Genomic DNA, 17,649 nt, shown 5'->3' on the forward strand with positions numbered 1-17,649 from the left:
GTTAAATCCCTACCACTAAACATCCAATAATAGTGATTTCACACACACACAATATGGCATATCAACATAAAGATCAGGCAGTTATATGACTTGGTAAGTTCAGTTCAACAACAGTCAAGCAATATTTTTGTGCTCTAGTGTCAAATTACTGTGCTTCGTCTTTAGAATGATATATTTTTAAAAATCTAGTATGTTATGCTAGTCATCAATTTGTCTTTTGATAGAATGAGTGTTAACTCATGAAATGGTTATAAATGACTATGCAGAATGAACAGCTGTGAGAAATAATAAATGGTTCTGATATCACAACAACTAGAATATTAGCTGTCATATGCAGAGTTATATATAAATGGCATTATTACACAAAAGGATGAGAAAAATTTTAAAATATACTATTTTATTCTGAGGTGGGTCAGTTAAATAACTCTATAAATTTAACCTCAAAAATATATGACGACTGTATTTCAATAAAAATCGTAAGAAATACCATGGACTGTTTCAGTAATGCACCTTATAAGAAAAAGCACTTCCGTAATAAGCAAGAATACTTGTTTTTATTGAGTTTCTTTGAGTTCATGCCAAGTCTTTCCCATTACTTTCCTGAAAATCTTTACTGTGACTAACTATATGGAAACAGAGGTTTTTTTTTTTCAACGTTTTTTATTTTATTTTTGGGACAGAGAGAGACAGAGCATGAACGGGGGAGGGGCAGAGAGAGAGGGAGACACAGAATCGGAAACAGGCTCCAGGCTCTGAGCCATCAGCCCAGAGCCCGACGCGGGGCTCGAACTCACGGACCGCGAGATCGTGACCTGGCTGAAGTCGGACGCTTAACCGACTGCGCCACCCAGGCGCCCCAGAAACAGAGTTTTTTAAATAAGGTGGGGAGAGAGAAAGAAAAACATGAAAGAAATTGTGATATTTGAAGCCTATTCTTTTACATAGTACTAAAATCGATGAGATACACGGAATGTTGAATGAGGCAGGAAAACATTCATTAAGGAAGAGCCCCCCCCCAGGATATTATTATTTGCAGTTGTGACTGGTAAAATATGAAACAGTTAATCGTCTCTAACTAAAATATCCTGGCAAGTCTATCAATCTAGAATATTTTTACTAAAATACCAGTGTCTAAACTTCTTATGTGTTGTTCAAATATGAATTAATTAGCAAACATGTTAGGATGTAACTTAAGCATTGTAATAATTATATGTATTATTATTTTGATCTTCATGCCAATCTTAAAAGTTCTGTATGACAAAAAAAAGGTCTGTACTACAATATTCCCATTTTATAAATGAAGACACTGAGATTCATAGAGGTCAGTTGACCTCCTGTGGTCATATAGTGAGTTAGAATTTAAACAAGATTTTTCTGATTCAAAACTTGGGTCCTGAACCACTATGATATGTTAACTTCTGTTAAAATTTTTTTTTAACGTTTATTTATTTTTGAGAGACAGAGAGAGATAGAGCATTAGCAGGGGAGGGGCACAGAGTGAGGAACACACAGAATCTAAAGCAGGCTCCAGACTCTGGGCACAGAGCACAGAGCCTGACATGGGGCCCAAACCCATGAACTGTGAGATCATGACCTGAGCCAAAGTCAGACACCCAACCGACTGAGCCACCCAGGCACCCCGTGTTAACTTCTTTCTTTTTTAAAGTTTATTTATTTATTTATTTTGAGAGAGCTCACGAGTAGGGTAGGGCAGAGAGAGGGAGAAAGAATTCCAAGCAGGCTCCATGCCATTAGCGCAGAACCCGATGTGGGGCTCAAACCCACAGACTGTGAGATCATGGCCTGAGCTGAGATCAAGAGTCAGATGCTTAACTGACTGAGCCACGCAGGCACCCTTCCCCATGTTAACTTCTATTATAATTGAAGCCACTGGGGACAGATCTCCTTTTGGTGATGTTTTCATTATTTGTCTTTAAGGCTTATTCCTTTGTTTTGTATTTAAAGAAAAACAATTATGTGGGAGGAGACAGAAAATCCTTGGTTTAACTAAAATAGGGTAAGTTGTTATTTGTGACCCAACATCTTATCAAACACTTCACAATTTTATTTAGTAAACAAACACCCCCCCCCACACACACACAGACACACTTGAAAACTGCAGTTACTCGAGTTGTTAAAATTTTTCAAGTAAAACTCTGTGCATGGCTGTGTCCATATCTTACATGTATAATTATTGTAGACCCTACTTCAAGTTTATTCTCTTAATTTCATATTTGAATCGGGACTCTTGGTGAGATAAAAGATATTTGTCTCTACAATATCTCCTGCCGATAATGTCTAAAAGCTGGCATATATGTTCTCACTTGTCCACTATGAACAACACAGAGAATCTTAAGCAGGGAACATCATCAATCATATCCATACAGAATTTTGCTTTGTAATACTGTGGTATTTTAGACAATGTCGAAAAGACCTCAGCATCTCAACAGTGTTGTAAAGACCCAGAAAACCTCTAAAGTCTTTACATATTTCCTGGGGTTTGGCTTAAAAAGAAGAGAAACCAACATGGGGCATGCTTTTTTATTCTGGAGCAGGCAGTCCAGATTGTGCTTGAGATTACAATTCACCATAGGAGACTGCAGGGGAGGGTAAGTAACCAGAATATGGATGAGATGTAGTGTGGCGACAAACAACTAAATACATACAGACATAAGAACTGGCAGCTTTACCAAAATGGGCAGACAAGCAAGAAATAGAAAATGCACTGGGGAGTCAGGCAAGAGAATCATGAATCCGAGGCAAGATCTCAGAGTAGTGATATAGAAGTAGAGTCCTATATGGGTCAAGGAGACAGTACCAGAACTGTTTTCTTACCTCCTTCAGTGTTGTTTTAAGTTCTCTATTGGGCAAGAAACAAAAGAGTAGTTACAACTGGGAAGACACAATTGACCATACTTGACTGGAATGTAGGAGAAAGTCACAGCTATTTCTATTGACAAAATTCTGACAAACAGATGGCCATACGAGGTTCTGTCTGTCTGGAAGTTTATATAAACTTTCATAGTCCCCACAGATAAAATAAGAACTTTGGACCCATTGTGGGGACTGTTGTGCCCATTTCAGTTTTCATCATGATTTCCCCTCGTATTTCCTACTTTCTATGCTCTAATAAAGCTAATTTTGTTAGTTATCTTCTCCTGAAACCAGTGAAAAGGCAAATCCTTTCTTTATTGATTCATGAAATTCTACAATTTCATGATGAGCTTTGTCATTTCCCTGAAGTTCACATGGATAACGGGTAGGGACTTTGCATGGGAGTGCTCCACTTGCCTAGCATCTAGTCTGGGTCTGTCTTATCTCCCCTCAGATACCTGAGAGTGGAGACAGTCTAAAAGCAGGATTCCTAAAGGAGAGTAAAGACAGTGAAATGGTGAGGGTGCAGGGAGAACAGGCATGTCCATAGATAATTTCAATTTCAATATATAATTTAGACACTAGAAACAATTTGGTTACTAGCGTTTAATAACACACTCAAATTTCTTTTTAAATCGAGGAAACTGTGTTCTACTATAATAGAATAAAAAACTATATTTTTCTTCTCAAATTCTGTGTATTAGTTTTATTTCATATTGATTGTAATAACTTACAGATTACATTTTAAGGGCATAAAGTTACAGAAATATTGGGGAGGAAAATTTATTAAGAAATCTTAGTTAGTTATTCACAAAATGCAGTGTCTCAAGGAACCCAATTTTGAGTCCCACCAGTAGAAAACAGCTAGCTATAAACATCCCATTATGGCTTTTAGAAGAATATCTTAAAGTGTTCATGTACATGTAATTGCCTTGTTAATACAGCTAAATGGCAATAGCTACCTAGGAAATATGAATGATTCTCAATTTGCCATGCAAACATTTGAAGCAAACTTGCTGTAGACTGAATACTCCCATTAAGGGGTCAAATTAATTTAACAAATTATTTACTTAATTGGGTCCAGTCTTCTCAGATATAAATTGAGGAGTGTAGAGTGAGTCTCATCCAGTTTGAAAAGTCAATACATTTATCCTAAAGAGATCTCACAGGTGCTTTTTATGAATATTTGTTGTCATTGTTAGTAAGATGAATTCTAGTTAATATACTTATAAGAAAGTTTTTGAAAACTTTTTCAGTTTAAGCGTGTTCAACTAGATAAACAGTGACTACTAAGATTCATGTTTATTATAATGCAAAAGAGTAGAGAAGTTTTCATATTTTAACAGTATATACGTTTATATCAAAGAGGATGAATAACATTTTTATAATATTTGGGATTTTGCGATCAGAATTTGACCCAGCATTTTCACATCTAAGGATCTAGCCTATAGATGTACCAACACACATATACAAGGTTGTTTAATGCACTCAGGTGTGTTATAGCCAAGACTTGGAAACCAAATGATTATCTGTTAAAATGGAACACTTAAGGGGCACCTGGGTGGCTCTGTCGGTTGAGTGTCCAACTTTGGCTCAGGTCATGATCTCACAGTTTGGGTGGTTCGAGGCCCACACAGGCTTGCTGCTGTCACCCTGCCAGTGCAGAGCCCTCTTCAGATCCTCTGTCCTCCTCTGTCTACCCCTTCTCCGCTTGCACTGTCCCAAAAATAAATAAATTTTTTTTAAGTGGAGCACTTAATAATAAGGATATAATGTATGTGTAGGGTGTACTAATATGGAGAGACATCCACAAACATCACAAAGTGCAAGGGGAAAAACCATACCATTGCAATCCCATTTGTGTAAATAAAATTATGTGGGAAAAATTCAAGACATATATATGACAGACAAATGCCTATGTGCTGGCATCTACATACAATATTTTCCTGAAAAGCTGTGTACTTAATAGAGTTTCCTCAAATTGACGCGGTTGCTTCTGGGGAAAGAGAATAGGACTGATGGTTTCTTCAAAATTTGTTAAGTGTTTAAGTGAGTGTTGTACCTTATATTTTAGGGCTGTTACAACCTCTATAACAGAGTTAGAGAAAGAGAGAAAAAATAAGTTATGGGTCAGCTTATCTATATAAAACTTACAAATAAAATTTTCTTTAATCCAAACTGAAACTCTGGTAAAAAAAAATATATTAAATTTCAAGTAGGGATTTTCCCAGGAAGAAAAGGAAAATTTAACGTGGCAAAACCCATCAATATACACAATCACATTCATGATATCAAAGAAAAGAATAAAGTGATTATCTCAATAGATGCAGAAATAATAATTGATAAAGATTAGCTTGTGTTTATGTTAACAAATAGAAACATCATAATAATAGTAATGTAAAGGCACAGAATTCTTTATGGAAAGCAACAAGTTATGCATTAATAACAGGCTACTATGTAGAAACAAAACACAAAGAACAAAATTTACATACAGCAAAACTAACAAGCATGAGAGGGACTTATTCCATAACACTTTTTATATGAAAACGACAGAAACAACAGCGGTAGAGACAGTTCCGAATTTAGGATTGTTTGGCTTACGATTCTTTGACTTTACAATGGTGTGAAAGCAATACATCTGCAGTAGAAACTGTACTTCAAATAGTGAATTTGGATCTTTTCCCGGAATAGTGATATGGAGTACGATTGTCTCTAGTGATGCTAGACAGAGGCAGGGAGCCACAGCTCCCAGGTAGCCACAGATCACAAGAGTAAACAACCAGTACACTTATAACCATTCTGTACCCATACAACCATTATGTTTTTCACTTTCAGGACAATATCAATAAATCATATGACATATTCAACACCTTATTATAAAATAGGCCTTGCGTTGGATGATGTTGTCCCATGGTTTGCTAATGTAAGTGTTCTGAGCACATTCAAGATAGGATAAGATAAGGGGTGCCTGGGTGGCTCAGTTGGTTAAGCGTCTGACTTTGGCTCAGATCATGATCTCACAGTCCATGAGTTCGAGCCCCACGTCAGGCTCTGTGCTGACAGCTCAGAGCCTGGAGCCTGCTTCAGATTCTGTGTCTCCCTCTCTCTCCACCCCTCCCCTGCTCATTCTCTGTCTCTCTCTGTCTCAAAAAGAAATAAAAACATTTAAAAATTTTTTAAAAATATAAACTCAGGATGTTTGTTAGGTGAAGTGTATTAAATGCATTTTGACTTATGATATCTTTGACCTGTAATGGGTTTATCAGGAAGTAATGCCATTATAAGTTGAGGAAGATTTGTTTATGTTTTTCAAGGCCGTATACCTATATTTGTATGCCAGGTAATAGAAAGCACATAAAGCAAATATAATGGGAGGAAGCAAAATAACTCTAAAAACATGGGTTGAAGGAGGCAAAAACAAAAACAAAAACAAAAACAAAAAAACAAATTTGCCTTGACTAATGATGATATGAACTGACAACTATGATCAAAGAAATTCTCTGTATTATTCCAAAATAAGTAAGGTAAAAAGCAGGACATATCCTGTGACCAACATAGGTCTACAACATAAACTGTGAAAGCTTTTGTTTCTGGACTGGGTGTGTCACAAATCTACAACATTGGCAACATGGCCCACTGGCCATGCACAGAGCCTACTTTTTTTGTTTGTTTGTTTGTTTAGTATTTACCATTCTAAGATATCAGGAGAATCACTTAGCCACCATACATCTGAGAGTTCTTAATCTGAAAAGCAAGACAATATTTACCCTCAGACACATTGAGATAATACATGACTGGGAATTAGCAAGGATGCCCATCATGTAAGAAATGTTTTAACTAGTATCTATACTCTTCCCTACAACCCCATAACCCTTTCAGTGATTCCACAGTTAATATAATTCCTTTTTGAAGGAATTCTTAGAAAAGACTAACTACTTCTATAAATTGTTATTCCCTTTATATTCTCTGAATTTTTCAGAAAATCTTCCCTTCTTTAGTCCCAGCTCTAAATAGGTCTAAATAACAGGACCTATGATAAAGCTACTTATGATGGCTAATAGGGTCAATCAGAAACAGGGTAAAAGCAGGAATATTATAATTGAGGAATTGCACATTAACTTATTCAGTCTGCATAACCTTGTAAGTAATGTTTGATGAAACTATTAGTTCTGTCATTAAAAAAAAGACTAATAAATGTTGACATAAATTAATTTTAGCCATGCAGAATTAGCAACTATATTATCATCTATATATTTTTTATAATTAACGATGGTGCTGCTATTTTCTTCCATAATTGGTGCATTTATCGAGAGATTTCCCACTGTTTGACTAATGCGTTTCATCCTCTATACTTTTTCCCTGCTGTGTCCCCACAGTTATGATGCTCAAAATTTATAGAGTTTAGATTCCTCTTGCTGCTGTTTACATTCCTACTTACCGTTTATTCATAGGATGAGTTTAGAGAGTTCTAAGTTGGAGAGAGCTTTTATACAAATGATTAGCAGTTGCTCTGAGAACCGCCACTTATTTTTTTGGTACCATTAATAGATTCAAAAACAAGGGATACATTATACTGCCTAACATTACAAATGGGTCTCCTTTATGTGAAGTGTTGACTGGGTGATGTTTCATTAGAAGGCAGTTCAAGGTTTATGAACCTGCAGTTATGTGCAATATTATTTACGTTCCACTTTTGCAACTCTGGTGGATATTGTGGATTTAGAATATGCAAGGTAGAACAGACCTAGATTCTCTCTTTTTTTAATCATTGCCAAGATAAGTGAAAATGAAGATTTGACAAGGCTGGATTACTGTTACAGCCCTTGGTTGCCTTAGGAAACAGAAGTGTTATGCAAACAGTTGTCATGAATTTATTTTCTTTTTCAATGCCTGATGGGAATATGTGTTGTTCAGCTAAAGAAGTACAGTGGGAATATTGATCATTCAAGAAATCTTCAAACTGAGCTACAGGTATTTAATTTAAAAGCACACTGGCTGTTTTGAGAGTCAGTATGTCCTTCTGACAAGAAATATCATCAAAGCATAGTAATGTTAGTAATGTAGGGGTTTTAAAATATCCTTTTTCTTTAAAGCCTAGATTGAAAAACAACCAAAGACACTGTTGAATCTTTGTGTGGAATATCAGGTCTTTTCACAATGTTTTACTCGCAACCGTTTATTATCATTCCACCTGAGGGCAGGCAGGAAGAATAAAAATGAGTTTATTTGATCTGATGAGAAACTTGATAGCTATCAGGTTTTACTTGTCAATATAAAATGGTACTTCTGGACTATCACAGCTTTTGTGTCATTGTTTAGTTGTTCGTTTGGTTGATTAGGTTGGTTGGTTTGTTTTGTTTTTCTTCTCTCAATCCTTAGATTTGTACCTGTGTCTTAATTGTCAAGTTGTAGGATAATTTTAAATGACCTACGTTCCTTGCTTTTATAACAGTGACACTTTTTTTTTTATTTTTGCTTCTCATTGTTTTAATGTCCTTTTTGCACCCTTTTGTCTGGTTATATACGTAACTGAGTATAACAAAAAAAGTCATTTTTGATTTATAATCCAGTATTATTTGGGTTAGAAGTCAAAGTCCTGAATTTTACAAATGAAGGATCAGTACCCCCAGAGAAGTGAAAGACTTACCTAGTCCTTTCTAGACTTAGCTAGTCTCTCAACCACAGTTAGAGACAAATCTAAGTCCATAATCCAAGTTGGTTGACTGCTGATGAGTTATTTTTCCTCCACATAACTCCCATTTGTTTTATTTTTCAATTTATATAATGACATTTGAGCAGATCCTAACAACATACCCCTTGTGTGGACTTTGCAAACTTGCTGGTTGATGAATTCAAGTGTTACTACATATGACAATATAATTTATCCTGTGACTGCACAGATGATATCCTGTGAATATGGCTTGATGCCTCCACAATATCATTCTGAAAAGGATTGTAGCTGCCTGTGGATCTACAGACTCCATAGTGTTTCTTTGAAATATACCTGAAAATGTCAGTCTTACTGTTAAAGATAAATGCCAGATATGGTAACACAGTTATAATTGCTAATTATAATGCAATATGATCCTTTTGCCGTCTCTTCTCTCTCACCACTGTGCTTACCTCTGTACCCTGTTTTACTATTCTAGGTTTGTGTGCTGGAGAGGCAAATATTTGACTTCCTTGGATATCAGTGGGCACCTATCCTGGCAAATTTTGTACATATTATTATCGTCATTCTTGGTTTATTTGGGACTATTCAATATAGACCTCGTTACATAACAGGAGTAAGTACCCTTCCTGCTTCTTTAAAAAACATTGAAATACAGATGCAAACAACAAATGTCTTGAAAATTTATATGTATGTCCTCTCTTTGAAGTACTGTTAGTTTGTTTTCCTAGTTTCAGATAATATCTACAGTAATTGGAAATGTCAAGTTTAAAACACTTGACAGTGAATGTAATCAGATTGTATTTTCATAAATTAAACTTTCAGCAAGTATTCTATTGTAATTAAAAACAAACTATGCACTTATATTTCCAAATTATAAGATGGCGTCCTTTGATTTAACACATTTGGATGGGAGTTTTTCCCATTTTAAATAATCATATTTTATAAATTGAATAAAAGTAGTTTTAAGTCAATGCAAATGAACATATAGTTTTGATGTGAAACTATTAATATATATTAGGGTTAATATTTGATACCTTTGAAAGCCAGAAGAGTCTGGACCATAGTCTCTATATTCTCCATAATTCTCTTTTTGGTTCAGAGGGAGTGTTTTGCATCTCCACTCAAGTTAAACTTACTTAACATAAAAGGGAAATCCAACTGTGTTGCTGTTGCTATGGGAACCATAACTTAGAATTTTTTACCTTTGTGTGTGCCTCAGATCTCAGCTATAGCTCTTCATTAATGTAGATTTTTTTTAGTTTCATCATTTTTTCTCTTCTATTTTTGACAAAGGAAAAGTCTATAAGCATTTATTTAAAATTATAAAGCAATTTTGTGGTAAAGGAATATATATAAGATAGTGCAGCTAGAGCTCTGCCTTGTTCAACACAAACCAGCAAGCCTTCTCGGGTTTCACAAAGGCCTCCTTCACATAAAAGATGCCCTCTTATGACCTGTTGTCTCAGTCATCTGGAACCTAGATAAAGCTCACTGATACTGAAACAGACAATGTGGTGACAGCTGGACCAAGGGATCCACTGTCTGGCTAAGGATGAGTGAGAAACCCATAGCTTTCTCCTCTGGGTGCGTGCCCAGAAATGAGCACATGTCCCCTCTAACGGTGTATAGCCACGTAAATCATGTATAATGTAGGATATGTTTTTTTGCAGGCTAAAGTTTTTCAATACACAAGATACGATAGCATGATTCATTTTCTTATATAAACTGTGATATGATCTAATATAGGGAAAAAAGTATAGCGATTGGGAATTGGTCTTCTGAAGTCATAATACTAGGATTGAAATCTTGCATCTACCATTTTTTTTTATTCTTTAAACAGGCATAAACTTGCCAATTTTTAGAGTTCCTACTTTTAAAATAAAAGTAATAATTATATTAATTCATGCTTTAATTAATGAATTATAAGCCATCATATTGATGATTCTTAATTTAACTGTTCTCTTTATTTGTGTAAATAATGTTCCTCTGATTATAATCTTTTTAAATATAATTTATTGTCAAGTCGGCTAACATACAGTGTATATAGTGTGCTCTTAGATTGGGAGGTAGATTCAGTGATTCATTGCTTACATATAACACCCAGTGCTCATCCCACAAGTGCCCTCCTCAATGCCCATCACCCATTTTCCCCTCTCCCCCCGTCACCCATCCACCCTCAGTTTGTTCACTGTATTTAAGAGTATCTTATGGTTTGCCTCCCTCCCTCTCTGTTTGCAACTATTTTTCCCCTTCCTTTCTCCCATGATCTTCTGTTAAGTTTCTCAAGTTCCACATATGAGTGAAAACATATGATGTCTGTCTTTCTCTGACTGACTTATTTCACTTAGCATAATACCTCCAGTTCCATCCACGTTGCTGCAAATGGCAGGATTTCATTCTTTCTCATTGCCAAGTAGTATTCCATTGTATATATAATCCACATGTTCTTTATCCATTCATCAATTGATGGACATTTAGGCTCTTTCCATAATTTGGCTATTGTTGAGAGTGGTGCTATAGACATTGGGGTATATGTGCCCGTACGAATCAGCACTACTGTATCCTTTGGAAAAATTCCTAGTAGTGCTGTTGCTGGGTCATAGGGTAGTAATATTTTTAATTTTTTGAGGAACCTCCACACTTTTTCAGAGCAGCTGCACCAGTTTGCATTCCCACCAACAGTGCAAGAGGGTTCCTGTTTCTCCACATCCTCGCCAACATCTGTTGTTGCCTGAGTTGTTAATTTCAGCCACTCTGAATGGTATGAGGTGGTACCTCAGTGTGGCTGTGATTTGTATTTCCCTGATGATGAGTGATGTTGAGCATCTTTTCATGTGTCTATTGGCCATCTGGATGTCTTCTTTTGAAAAGTGTCGATTCATGTCTTCTGCCCATTTCTTAACTGGATTATTGTTTTTTGGGTGTTGAGTTTGGCAAGTTCTTTATAGATTTTGGATACTAACCCTTTATCCAATATGTCATTTGCAAATATCTTCTCCCATTCTGTCAGTTGCTTTTTAGTTTTGTTGATTGTTTCCTTTGCAGTCCAAAAGCCTTTTATCTTGATGAGGTCCCAATAGTTCATTTTCTGCTTTTAATTCCCTTTCCTTGGGAAACATGTCAAGCAAGAAACTGCTGTGGCTGAGGTCAAAGAGGTTGTGTCCTATTTTTTCCTCTCAGGTTTTAATGGTTTCCTGTCTCATGTTTAGGTCTTTCATCCATTTTGAATTTGTTGTTCTGTATGGTGCAAGAAAGTGGTCTAGTTTCATTCTTCTGCATGTTGCTGTCTGGTTCTCCCAGCACCATTTGCTAAAGAGACTATCTTTTTGTATTCCATTGGATACTCTTTCTGGCTTTGTCAAAGATTAGTTGGCCATACATTTGTCGGTCCAGTTCTGGGTTCTCTATTCTATTCCATTGGTCTGTGTGTCTGTTTCTGTGCCAATACCATGCTGTCTTGATGATTATAGCTTTGTGGTAGAGGCTAAAGTCTGGGATTGGGATGCCTCCCACTTTGGTTTTCTTTTTCGACACTACTTTGGCTATTCAGGGTCTTTTGTGGTTCCATACAAATTTTAGGATTGTTTGTTCTAGCTTTGAGAAGAATGCTGGTGCAATTTTGATTGGGATTGCATTGAATGTGTAGATCGCTTTGGGTAATATTGACATTTTAACAATACTTATTCTTCCAACCCATGAGCATGGAATGTTTTTCCATTTCTTTGTATGTTCGATTTCTTTCATATGTTTTCAATAGTTTTCAGCATGCAGAACTTTTACATCTTTGGTTAGGTTTACTCCTAGGTATTTTATGGCTCTTGGTACAATTGTAAATGGGATCAATTTCTTGATTTCTCTTTATGTTGCTTCATTATTGGTGTATAGAAATGCAACCGATTTCTGGACATTGATTTTGTATCTTGTGACTTTGCTGAATTCATGTATCAGTTGATCATAATCTTATGAATATGTCATCTCCATCTCTGATAGAGCTCTTGGAATGAATATCTAGATGTGGATCAAAATTTTTGAATAGTTTCAAAACTCAGGCATTGTTTTGGAGGTATAAGAGGAATATTCTACAGAATGTCCTTAGCACAACACTTGGCATTTAAAAAGTGGTCAATAAAGGTTAGTTATAATATGTTTATCCTTATTGTTATTATTTTTTTAATTTTATTTAAATACAAGTTAGTTAATGTATAGTGTAATCATGATTTCAGGAATAAAATTTAGGGATTCATCACTTACATATAAACCCAATGCTCATCCCAACAAGTGTCTTCCTTAATACCCATCACCCATTTAGCCCATCCCCTCCCAACACTCCTCCAGAAGCCCTCAGTTTATTTTCTGTATTTAAGAGTCTCTTATGGTTTTCCTTCTTCTCTGTTTTTATCTTGTTTTTCTTTCCCTTCCCTATGTTAATCTGTTTCGTTTCTTACATTTCACAAATGAGATAAATCATATAGTATTTGTCGTTTTCTGACTGACTTACTTTGCTTAGCATAATGCATTCTTTTCCATCCATGTTGTGGCAAATGGCAAGATTTTGTTCTTTTTGATCACCGAGCAATATTCCACTGTGTGTGTGTGTGTGTGTGTGTGTGTGTGTGTGTGTGTGTGTATACACACACCACATCTTCTTTATCCTTTCATCAGAAGGACATTTGGGCTCTTTCCATAATTTGGCTAATATTTATAGTGCTGCTATAAACATTGGGGTGCGTCAGCCTCTTTGAATCAGCATTTTTGTATCCTTTCGATAAATACCTAGTAGTGTAATTGCTGGGTTGTAGGGTAGCTGTATTTTTTTAAGTGGTCAATAAAGGTTAGCTATATGTTTCTCCTTATTGTTGTTATTATTACTTGAAATGATACCAAGCTTCATAGACTAGTGATAGGCTGGCAAGCAGTTTAAAATAGAGCAAAGTGTTCTAAGCTTTTGGGTGAACTATTTATTCCCCATTTATTTCAGCCTGCTACAACCCTTAAAACAATTTTGTAGGATTCCTATGTATCAAAGTACAATCCCATCTTTTTAGGTAAAATACATGCCAACAGATATTTTCAAGACAGACTGTTTGAGAGTAAAGATGCATGAGCTGAGAGTTAAGATGCCATGGGACACCTTGAAGATTGTTAGATATTTTATATAGCTAAAAGAGCCTCTGAAATCTTTCTGAGGTCTCAACAGTGTGTTTTAGAGCTATATCTTTGATTTGATCTTGATTAGCAAACAGCATTTTGAATTTCATCTAGAGACAGTATCTTACGTGGAAAACCTCTTGCCAGCTGGAGATACTATAAATGTGAAACTTATTTTCCAACTCCCCAAATCCTGAGTTGGAAATAATATCCTCTAAATTCTGCTTAAAACCTGAATTGTTCTTTCTTTACCTCATCTCTCTCTTACAATATAATATTATATGTGGCTAAAAGATGACAACACTGTCTGCTGTTTGCTTGGAAGTCCTCTTAGCCAGATCCACAAGTTGTTAGGTATATTTTCTGTCTTCCAGTATTGCAGCAAATGGTCAAGTTAATTGTTCTGATAGTAATTTATTATGAATCCTTTTTTTCTCCAGTCCTCAAAAACAACTTTCTTACTGCCCTCCTTCCTGTCTTCAATGAGATCTCTTCACTGCCCTTCTGGCTTCCACCTACTACCATTTCTCAAAACTAATACTGTGTTTTAAGTTTATATTATAATATCATTTGAGTTTTGGTACCAGTCCGTTTTAGTTATTTATTTCTGCATATTTTCTGTATAGCAGGTTTCTATATAATCAAATTAATGGAATCTAATTTCCATGATGCCATATTAAAGGTCAAAAGCCGATTCAGGAAAATAGAGATTTCACCATCAAAATGGAATTAAGATTTTTAGTTTCCCTAAAGATAGCAAGAGGAATTAAAATTAAAAGAAACTTGAGGGGTGCCTGGGTGGCTCAGTTGGTTAAGCATCTGACTCTTGGTTTTGACTCAGGCCATGATCTCACTCTGTTGCCAAGGCGGAACTACTTGCTATTTTCTCTTTCCCCTTCCTCTCTACCCCTTCCCCCCTTGCTCACTCAGTCTCTCTCTTTCAAAAATAAATAAATATAAACTTAAAAAAAGAGGGGCATCTGGGTGGCCAGCTAAGTGTCCAACTTCAGCTCAAGTCAGGATCTCATGGTTTATGAGTTCGAACCCCATGTTGGGGTCTGTGCTGATAGTGCAGAGCCTGCTTAAGATTCTCTCTCTCTCTCTTCCTCTGCCTCCTCCTCTAGTCACTCTCTCTCTCTCTCAAAATAAATGAATAAACTTAAAAAACAACTTGAATGGAATTACGGATATCAGAAATTCTGATCATTGAAGAATCTGTATTTAGCAGAAAAAATGTATAATTGGGGGCAAGCTGTAACTAACATTAATATATTGCTGCTCTTGAGTAATTTCCAACAATCTCTGTGCACTGGAGACTTAGATACGAACAGTGAATTTATTTTTCTCTCTCCTGGAAATATAGGTCTTTATTATTTCTTTGTTTGCCATATTATATGTTTGCATTATTAAACAATTAAGTATAAAAATAAAAACATTCACAATTTTACAATTGAAAACTATTATTAATATTTCTGCATATTCCCTTCATGTATGTGCAAATGAAACATGCCAGATTATGTTACATCTAAAATATGTCATCATTTCTTTAACATTCTATCGAACAGTTATAAAATTCATATGGATATTGTTCATTTAACCTTTTACATTCTTATTTATCATACTCTATAACAATATATACTATATATTGTGGTATGTTATATATTATATATTACATGATTTCCATTTTTATGATAGATAATTCCATATAATCATTTCTGTTAAAATGCTCTTGTCTTTATTTGTGATTTCATTCATTAGGAGAAATATCTCAGTATAGTTTAATCATTTTAATTTTAATCATTGTTTAAATCACCTTAAACAATTTTAAGGTTCTTAGTATATAATTGACAGTTACCTATCCAAAATTAGTTTACTGAATTATCCTCCCACAAATGTGCAGTGTAGTCTATTTTACTGCACTCTTGCTAACCCTGAATATTATCTGTTCTCATATTTATCAGTCTTATAGAAAAGAAATGTCATTTTTGTTTTGAATTGCATTACTTATCTTCACAGAGTTGGACTTTTTCATGCGTTCATTAGCCATTGTCTACTTTGATATCCTTTTTTAGGGGGGTTGTCTTTGGCTTGGATTTATTTATCTTTACTCATTTTTTTGGAGTCAGTGTTTATCATAACAATTTTTATGTATTGTTTTATGTATTGATCACATAGTAAAGATATTTATCCTTTATCATAAATTTTTATTTGAGATGTTTATTATTTTTTTCTTATTGAAATAAACTCCATGTCTCTTTGTGATATTTTCTATTGCTTTAAAAATTATAAAATTTAAATTTCATTTTGAAAAGTTTAATGATAAGGCTTCATTATCCTTAGTTCTGATTTTGATAAAACAAAAAGGCAGACAGAGTCCCTGAAATAGAGTCTTAGGAAAATGTGTGCCTTTTCACAATTGTTATTTGTAGAGTTTCAAATTATTGATGGAACATTTTATTCTATTTAATTGGGAAAAAATGATAAAATAATAGCATGTGACATCCTCTGAAACACTGAGCACAGTAGCAATAAATCCAATTTAGAAAATATTGGCAATGAGTTTTGTTTCCTTTACTAATCTCTCACATAAGAGTAAAGAAGAAATATTTAAAACAGGTAACTGGAACAAGAACTCAATAGTACCCTTTGAGGGTCTCTGGCATTTCAAGGAATGTAATATGTTGAAGGAAAATAAAATAGATGATTTCAATACTAAGCAAAGGAAATCTGAAGCCATAGAAAGCCTGTGTTTTGTATAATTCTTGGCAACATCAAGTCTCCCCAAAAAGTCTCAGTTAACTCTGGGTGTAATTTATAAATGCATACATATAAATGGCTCCCGTGAAAGTATTTCCTCATGTCATAAGTGAAATTGTTCAGCACATCTTTATTTGGGCTAAAGATACAGACAAGCAGGATGTGATTTGGGTTATTCAGTTTATTAGTTAATGACCAAAAAATGTTAATGAGTTGTAGTGCTCTAAGTAGTATAAAGTAGTCTGAGGACTCTGTAGGTTCCTAACTGCTAAAGGTATGGCAATTTTCTTGGTGATATTACCAGAGGACATGCTGCTGTAATGTTCAAAAATATTTCTTTCTTTTTCCTTCCTTTGTACCTTCCTCCCTACCTTTTTTCCTACCTTCATTCCTATCTTCCCACCTTTCTAGTTTTCTACCATCTTTCCATCCTTTCTCTTTTACTCCCTTCCTCCCCACTTTCATTATTTCTACTTAATTATTTTGTAAGAAAATAGAATATCTTATTTAGCTTGAACCTACTGGCTTGATCAAGGAAACCCAGTCCTAAAACTAGAAATAAATTTAAAATAGCTAAAAATCCGTTACTGAAATTTCATAAAAACAGAGAAAAATATAGCATACTAAGATCACAGTAGTATTTATAAGAGTCAGGTTGTTGTTATTGTTGTTGTTGTTGTTGTTTACCACTTCTATTTCCCTCGACAGATGCTCTTAGACATCTTCCTCTACAAGTCCTATGAACCTCACATTAACTTTACAAAATTTTTGTTCAACTTCAGATGCCTAGGAAATAGCAGAGTTAGGATGTAGTCCCGAGTCCTACTAACCGCCAAACCCATGCTCTTAACACCTGTACTGAATTGTCTCTTAGGAGCACAGTACAGAAGGCCACAATCTATCTGACAAATGAAAACAAGTTTTGTTAAGTTGTTAGCAAATTTAAAATCCATTATGGCATTTGCAATTTGTAAAGCACTTAGATTTTAAATTGTAGTCTGTCATCCCTCTATTAAGGATTATGTTTTTGGCTCTGTATTTAATGAGGAAATGACCTCATGTCTCAAGAATTAAGAACAGAAAACATAGTGATGGATATTTTATTCTTGCAGAGTAACAGCATCACAGGGTATCCTTAATTTCCAGAAATAGTGATTTGGAATGGTGCTTTTTTCTTTTCTTATAGTAATCAGCAT

General features: G+C 35.0%; 1 protein-coding gene across 2 annotated transcripts in view; it reads left to right on the forward strand.

Annotated features, from left to right (window-relative positions):
- The window catches only part of NKAIN2 (sodium/potassium transporting ATPase interacting 2), a 1,003,803-nt gene that overhangs the window by 460,481 nt on the left and 525,673 nt on the right, over positions 1-17,649 (forward strand). For both annotated transcript variants that reach the window (XM_047860874.1, XM_047860873.1), the window contains exon 2: positions 9,024-9,161. In XM_047860874.1, coding sequence (XP_047716830.1) covers positions 9,024-9,161 — 138 coding nt within the window. The remainder of the gene's footprint in view (positions 1-9,023; positions 9,162-17,649) is intronic.

This window comes from Prionailurus viverrinus, chromosome B2 (assembly GCF_022837055.1).
Source record: "Prionailurus viverrinus isolate Anna chromosome B2, UM_Priviv_1.0, whole genome shotgun sequence".
Classification (NCBI taxonomy): Eukaryota; Metazoa; Chordata; class Mammalia; order Carnivora; family Felidae; genus Prionailurus; species Prionailurus viverrinus.